The sequence below is a fragment of the Podarcis liolepis genome, assembly GCF_965112155.1.
Source record: "Podarcis liolepis genome assembly, chromosome: 7".
In the NCBI taxonomy this organism is placed as follows: domain Eukaryota; kingdom Metazoa; phylum Chordata; class Lepidosauria; order Squamata; family Lacertidae; genus Podarcis; species Podarcis liolepis.
The window spans coordinates 64,602,665-64,610,457 of NC_139561.1; the positions used below are offsets into that span (position 1 = coordinate 64,602,665).

Below are 7,793 nucleotides of genomic sequence, written 5' to 3' on the forward strand. Positions count from 1 at the left end.
CGGCTGGAGAGGTGACGCGGGGCTGTAGAGGCTCCTGCCATAGCCGCGCGTCACCTCTCCAGCCGGGAGAGGGTCGAGGAGGGGCTGCTTTAGCCCCGCGCGCGCTTTCCCGGCTGGAGAGGTGACACGGGGCTGTAGAGGTTCCTGCCATAGCTGCGCGTCACCTCTCCAGCCGGGAGAGGGTCGCGGGGCTATGGCGTCTTCGCTCCACAGGACACACACACATTTCCCCTTCATTTTTGAAGGGGAAAAGGTGCGTCCTATAGAGCGAAAAATACGGTAAAAGGATGTCATATAGAGGAGGGAGAAAGGTTGTTTTCTGCTGCTCCAGAGCAGCGGACACGGAGCAATGGATCCAAACTACAAGAAAGAAGATTTCACCTAAACATTAGGAAGAACTTCCTGACAGTAAGAGCTGTTTGACAGTGGAATTTGCTGCCAAGGAGTGTGGTGGAGTCTCCTCTTTTGGAGGTCTTTAAGCAGAGGCTTGACAACCATATGTCAGGAGTGCTCTGATGGTGTTTCCTGCTTGGCAGGGGGTTGGACTCGATGGCCCTTGTGGTCTATTCCAACTCTATGATTCTATGATTTTATGAAAGTGTAGTAATGATGTCTAAATTTCCACCTGTACATATAAAGTACTGAAAGCAAATCCTATTCAAATATGTTTGCATCTGCACATATAAAACAGCAGATGCAATTTTCATGCAAATCCGTGTCATGCTTTTTTGGCGATCAGTAAGCGGCCGCACGCGACCAGCGGCAGATTATCACAGCGTCGTTATCCAGTGATGGGGACCGCGTGCAGTTCCTCCCTCCAGCCTCCAGAGGGCAGCAACGTCCCCTTCAAGCAAGCCTTCTAGCTCCCCTTCTCTGTGGTAGTCTAGCGCAGCTTAGGCGTTTAAGATCCCGTTCCGGGGCTATCGCGCTCTCTTCCACGCCTCCAAGATGGCGGTGAGTAGCTTGTGTTTGAGGAGTTGCGCGGAGGGACCCCTTGAATCCGCCGCCATCCTTCCGAGTCCGAGTCCTTCTGGGCAGGAATTTACTCAGGCGCGGCGGGGAAGGGCTGGGGGCTTTCCGTGGGACCGTTTTGGGAAACGGCGAGAGTCTCGCCGGGCGGGGAGGGAGGGCCGTAGGAATAGCTGGCCCTATGGCTAAACCAGGCTAAGGAGTCGAGCTTCCTCCTTTGGAGAGGCCTTAAACGGGGGTCTGCAGATACTGTGGTCCTCCAGGCCCTATTATCTCTGACCATTGGGCAAGCTGACTGGGCCTGATGGGATGTTTCATTCCCATCCTCCAATCCACACTCAGTTCTCTTTGGGGTGCGCGCTCCGGGAAATCAGTGCATCCCCCAAACTTCACTTTCTTTGGGGCTGCATTTTCTTACCCAAGATGCTTTTCCTTGGGTGATAGGTGGTTGCCAGCTCTCCCTTCTGTTTCTTCTCCCCCCGCCTCCAACTTGGGTTCTTTGAGAACAGCATGATAACACAAGAAAAGCAGCCAGTGCAATTTGCCCTGTTGCTTTTGTCTCCATGCTTGAAAAAGCTTCGCTTGCTGAATTCTGTAGATGTAGTTCTCTCTCTTAAGGCTGGAGGGTTTTTTTAGGGGGGGGCTGGAGGGCTTGAGGGATAGAATACCTCATGCAAGAAAAGTTCATTGCACACAGAAAGTTGATATGTTGTTTGAAAGGCTAGTTTAGAATATTTCTACCTAGCATTCTAGAAGTCTAGGGAAAGGGAATGTGTTTGCTATCTTGTTGTTTTTGTTGTGCTTTTTCTGGGCAAAGCCAGTCCAAAGTAGTTTACAAACAACAAAAATGGCAAGTATAAAAAGTCAATGTTACTAAAAACAGGGCTAAAACAAATTCATGATGTTAAAAACAAACCAGGACCTGTTGGGCTGTCTGCATGTCTGGTTCTTGTGTTTACCTTTGTGTATTGGTCACCAGCCTCACTATATTTTAAAGATAATGTAAGTTGCAGTTACCCCTTGTAAAGTATCACTCAGTATTGAATTTACCTTGTGCTGAGTTTGGTTTATAGTCATGCTTATGAACAACCTATTAAAACTCTACCAACAGGTTTTTACAGAAACACCGCAAACTTTGAAACAGACATACAGAATTAGGAACCATTTTAACAATTACTGTGTTTCTCATGGTGCTGCTTATTCTACTCTATAAGGTGCTCATGTGATAGCGGAGAATACCACAAAGAGGGGTGGAGTGGCCACTTGAAGGCCTTTTAGGGTCCAGGGCAAGGATGGGGAGCCTTTGGCTCTCTGGCTGTTGCAACTCCCATCATTCCTGACCATTGGCCATGCAGGCTGGGACTGATGGGAGTTGGAGTCTTAACATAATGTGGGGTGGGGCACACATTCGCCACCCCAGTCTAGGGTTTCATGCTAAATTGCCAACATGGGGACAGAAGATGTGATTGTAAACGTTAAGCGTCGTATGAAAACTTGTCCCAGCCCAATACGTTGCTCCTTGTGTTATGCCCATGTGAGTTGGGTATAGGGAAATCTGTCACTGGTTTAACTGCTTTCTTTTCCCCACCATTGCACAGCAACAAGACAAGGGTGAGAAGGAGAACCCCATGCGGGAGCTGCGCATCCGCAAACTCTGCCTGAACATCTGTGTTGGGGAAAGTGGAGACAGGCTCACCCGGGCAGCCAAAGTGCTGGAGCAGCTCACAGGCCAGACTCCTGTTTTCTCCAAAGGTAAGCTTTTTGGGAAGAATGTTACTGAAGTTTCTAGAGCAAGAAGGCTGAAATTTTATTCATACCATTTTATTTTTATTTTTTAAAAAACAAAGGAAGCATCAGCTTCTGTGCAGGATGTATAGCAGTGTTTCCAAAGTTATTTAAGACCATCAGTGGTCTGGAAACTTCATTTGCTTCCCCTTGCCCAGACTTCTTTTTTTGTTGTGTGGGTGGGCACCCTGGTCCAGCTTAACGCATGCACAGCATGGTGACTAGGGCAAAAGAATAGGGATAGGTGATTGCCCCAGGGCAGGAAGTCAAGGAATGGGTTGGCCCACCTCACAGTTCTCTATACACCTAATTGGATTGATTTTGAACTGGAATCCACATTTCATGCTTTCTGTTCTCTAGTGTCCAGGTCTTTGTCGTTTGCAGGCTTCCCTTTAACTATGAATGCTAGAAATCTTTAAAAAAGAGAGCTGGATTCTTAAGTTAGCCTATCAGTATTACCAAAAGTAGATTTTAGCTCAGGCCTCTCTGTCTAGTGCTCTCTAGAAGTTTGGGCGGCAACTTCCAGCAGCCTCACTAAGCACAGCTAGTGGGTAAGTGTAATGGAACTTGTCCAAAAACATATGGTGAGTACTAGGTTGGGAGAAGTTTAAGCCATTGACTGGGGCTGCTTACAGCTGGTGTTTTTGTTGGGGAGTTGCCACTCAAACCCACTTCCTGATCAGCAGTGATGCATGCCTTCCCCTCTTTGTGCTTGCAGTCACGTGGCCTGTCAGCACGTTTTCTGTATAGCTTGTTTGCAGATGTGGACCTACTGTTTGGAAGTTGTAATCTTAAACTTGGAGCTGGGTGTTTGGTGGACATTTCTGACCACCGTATTTTTGTTTTCCTTGAATATGGCATGTCATATCTGTCCTTTTGCTGACCCTTTGAGCAAACTTAAGAGAGGTTGTGTTTCTTCTTCAGCTCGATACACAGTCAGGTCCTTTGGGATCAGGAGAAATGAGAAGATAGCCGTTCACTGCACTGTACGCGGGGCCAAAGCTGAGGAGATCTTGGAGAAAGGGTTGAAGGTGAAGTGCTGTCCTTGCTGTATTTGGATGCTTTCTTAAGAGAACTTGGCACATGCAAGGCGGAAAATGTCAAAGCTTAAAGCTGATGTCCATCTTTCAGGTGCGAGAATACGAGCTGAGGAAGAATAACTTCTCTGACACCGGCAACTTTGGCTTTGGAATCCAGGAGCACATTGATCTGGGGATTAAATACGATCCTAGTATTGGTATCTACGGCTTGGACTTCTATGTGGTTTGTATACTTAGCTTACCCTTTTGCATTCTTAGGCTGTAATCCAGAGGTCATGTCTGTAGAGTTGTTTTGTCAGTCTTACTAACTCTGAGCCTAGGTGCCACTGCAGTGGTAGCTGCCATTTTCTGCATGGTTGGACACACAAGAGAGGGGCTGTTACCCTAAAACAAATCTGGGGAGCCTGAACTTAAGCTGTAGCAAGTGCACTTGGTGCGTGCATGCAAGCAAATATTTATTGATAAAAGTAAACAGCTGCAAAGACCTATTGACATAGAAGGTTCTTCAAGATATGCCTGAAAGTCAGAAGCAAGGATGCCTGCTGAATCTCTCCTGGAAGACTGTTCCACGGCGTGAGAACAGCAACACTAAATGCCTGATTTATAGTTGAGGCTAGTTGGGCCTCTGTAAACACAGGAGAAAACTAAATGCTCTCCACAGAGGGTCTCTGTGATTGACCTGGTATATAAGGGCTCAGCAAATCCTTAAGTTATCCTGAGACCAAGTTGTTCAGGGTTTGTAAATCAACACAAGAGCCTTGAATCTGACCAAGTAGCATAAAGGGAGTCAGTGCAGAAGTTTTAGCAAAGGTGTCACATGCTTTCAGCTCCCATCAGTGGTCTAGCTACATTCTGCACCAGCTAGAGCTTGTGGACCAGAACATTCAATGATATTTTATTGTTCCAGTCTGTATCTAGTTAACATTTGTATCTATGGACACCTGAGTTACATATGAGGTTAGGTAGGCCCAAAACATGTGGTTTGATGTGCTTGGGCCCTCTCTCAGCTCTCTGCCCCTGTGCTATAACAACTGGCAACAGCTGTAGAAAGGGAACCATGTGGTTTGACCAATTAACGCTTTTTACTTTCTCTGCAAACTTTGCCATTGGATATGCTCATGTTCAAATTCCCACTTTGTCAAGCTTATTGGGTGAGAAGAGTCTCCTTTCTCAACCTATTTTAGCTGACAGGGCAGCTGTGAGAATTGAATAGGAACAAATTGTAAAAGCATCAACTGAAAAGCACTACTGGAACAACTGCTGCTGTTCTTTACTGCTGCAGCTATACAGGCCTGCAACAGAATCGTTTTTTGAATAGTTTACTGTGTGTTCCTGGGGTGAGATTGACATGTATGTTCAGTGAAGCACTGCTGACACTGCTCCTAAGATAATTTTAATTGACTTGCTGAAAGTTGTCTTGTTACGCTTACTGTTTTAAAAATAGATTGCTGCTTTTATTTATTTATTTCCCAGATTCGTTTTTTTTTTAAACAAAAATTAAACACAGAAAGTTAAAAAAATATATAAAATATAATAGTTTAAAAGTAATTAAACTATACTGGAATCAAAAGGATATTGTCAGTTTTCTGCTCTGTTTTTTGATAGTCAGTTTTGGGGTAAGTCTCTGTGGGGGCCACGCAGGCGAAAAAGTGGCTTTACAATGAACACATTAAATAGCTGTTCATGTAACATTGTGTCTATAGATTCTTTAAAAGGAGCATAGGAATTAATCCTAAGCAAGTGTTGCTCATGATGGCTTTGCTTATCTCATTAATGTTGGCAGGTGGGGTATAGCATTTTAAACTTCAGACCTACATCTGAGGTAGGTTAGTCTAGGAGAGTAACTTGCATCAGATCGCCCAGCTCTTCCTTGTTACCCAGGTCCTGCATCCAAATTCAACACTCTAGCAGCTGCTGCAGTGTGTGTACTCTGTGAGAAGCTGTGAACACCCTTCTTGGGTGCTATGGATAACTTGGGTGCTTTTCTTAAATTTCTTTCTCGAACACTATGAAAGATGGCAGTCTATCTGAAAAGGCTTTCTAAAGGTAGGTCTTCAGGACTCAATGAGGCTTGTGTTTCTGCTGCAGGTTTTGGGCAGGCCAGGCTTCAGCATTGCTGACAAGAAGCACCGAACTGGTAGCATTGGGGCCAAGCACCGAATCAGCAAGGAGGAAGCCATGCGTTGGTTCCAGCAGAAGGTAGGTTTTGCTGCATTTTAAGCTGCAAACAAGCTTGCAAAACATGTTTAGTCCGCTTTGTTGACCTCTTGTGTTAGACCAATATATCTAAAAGAAACTATCCCTGCCCCCCCCCCCCAGTGTACAGTGATGCCAAAATCAATTGGAGGCTTAACAGTACAATCTAGTGCAATCAACAGTTTCTGACCTTAGCATCTTTAGGATAGGGTTTACAGTTAGCTTGGCTCATGTCAAACGGTCAGCGAGAGCAGAGGTATGTTGAACTTTGCCACCTGGCCAAGCTCAAGGTTCTTGTGTTAATTCACAAAGCCCTGAATAACTTCGGCCCAAAGTACTGTAAGGGCAATCATGATATCTTATGTTCCACCTAGATTACTGAGGTCATTTGATGGAGCACTTCTTGGTGTTTTGCACACTCCTGAAGCCCAATCATCCTTCACTTAGGACCAAGCCTTTAGTGTGACAGACACTGCCCTGTAGAACTCCCTATCAGTAGAGATTTGGCAGGAATCACCCCTGCTTTCTTTTAGATGTCTCCTAAAAAGGATTTTATTTAGACAGGCCTTTGAAATGTGAATTTTTCCAATTTGCAATTTATTTGTTTTTATTGTAATTTTTGTATGGTGTAAATAGCCTTGTATTTTTATGGAAGTGCTGTTTATAAGTATTTAAGTAAAATAATTGTGCTCAATTCTTACCTTCACTTCTAAAAGAATTCCAGTACATAAGTCTTCAGCAGTTCTGATAGTTTGGAACAGTTTTGGAGAGCTGCATTGAATTGTTAGTGTTTGCCTACATTAGTCTAATGGATTAAGAAATGTAAAAGATGTGTGTGACCTGTGCATTCTGCAGCAAGGTGGATGGAGATTTCGGGGGGCAATTCATACAGTTCTTCACAGTATTGGGAAATGTTGTGAGCAGCATCTCAAAAGTATTTAGAATATGCTTCCACATGGCAAGATCATTATTTACAATGTGTAAGCTTCTCTTTTATAGCACTCTTCCTGCTTAAATGGCTTGTAAATATACTATTGCTTTTCAGCCAATCAGAAATTGGTTCTTTTTCTGTGCCACAAAAAAACACTAATGTGTGGGCTGGTGCAATATTTATAATCTGCTAACTTCTGAGTTTGTTTCCCAGTGCATCAAATCACTTTGCTGAAGACATGACGTGGGAGAAATTTCCTGGTGGTGGCTATGCTTTAAAGACTAGTCTTTCTTGCACAATTATTTTGATAATCCTTTTCTTCTCTTGCAGTATGACGGCATCATCCTTCCTGGTAAATGAAAAGTTTCCAGTATAAAAAAGTCAATAAATTTTTCCACCATTTAACTTGCTGCTGTGTATTTTGTGGTCATTTATCCTTTGCTGAGCCACTATATCTGTTTGTCCTTTCCATGTTGTGTCTCAGGAGCTATTGTCTGCCTAATCCGGAAGCATGGCAAAAGCTGCTATAGGAGGAGGGCTGTGTAGACATACAACATGATTTCAAACAGTTCCTGTAGCCTATCATTTGACAGGGTGGGGGTAGATGGAAAACAGGGCAGAGACACTCCACAAGTACAGAGGGTGGGGTGAAAGTGGCAATATTTCTGATTCTGCTTTCTGTTTCACTCTTACAAAAATAGCTTGGAGGTGTTGCCTGTGGTTGGCTTGGCCGTGAAGAGCCTAGTTTCCCCAGCCTAGGCCACTGGCCATCAAAGACACAGGTGATCCCAGTAGCCGTCTCCTCATTGCTAACAATACATGTCCTTTCTCTACTTTGAAAGATCTTGTACCTTCTTAGATAATTGTATGCA

General features: G+C 44.5%; 1 protein-coding gene across 1 annotated transcript; it reads left to right on the top strand.

The window, feature by feature from the left end:
• Positions 1–822: 822 nt before the first annotated feature.
• RPL11 (ribosomal protein L11) lies at positions 823–7,326 on the top strand. The gene is made up of 6 exons (XM_083511887.1): positions 823–954; positions 2,568–2,721; positions 3,679–3,785; positions 3,886–4,017; positions 5,883–5,993; positions 7,252–7,326. Exons 1-6 carry the CDS (start codon positions 949–951, stop codon positions 7,279–7,281), a joined length of 540 nt encoding a protein of 179 aa, XP_083368013.1. The 5' UTR covers positions 823–948; the 3' UTR covers positions 7,282–7,326.
• Positions 7,327–7,793: the final 467 nt, after the last annotated feature.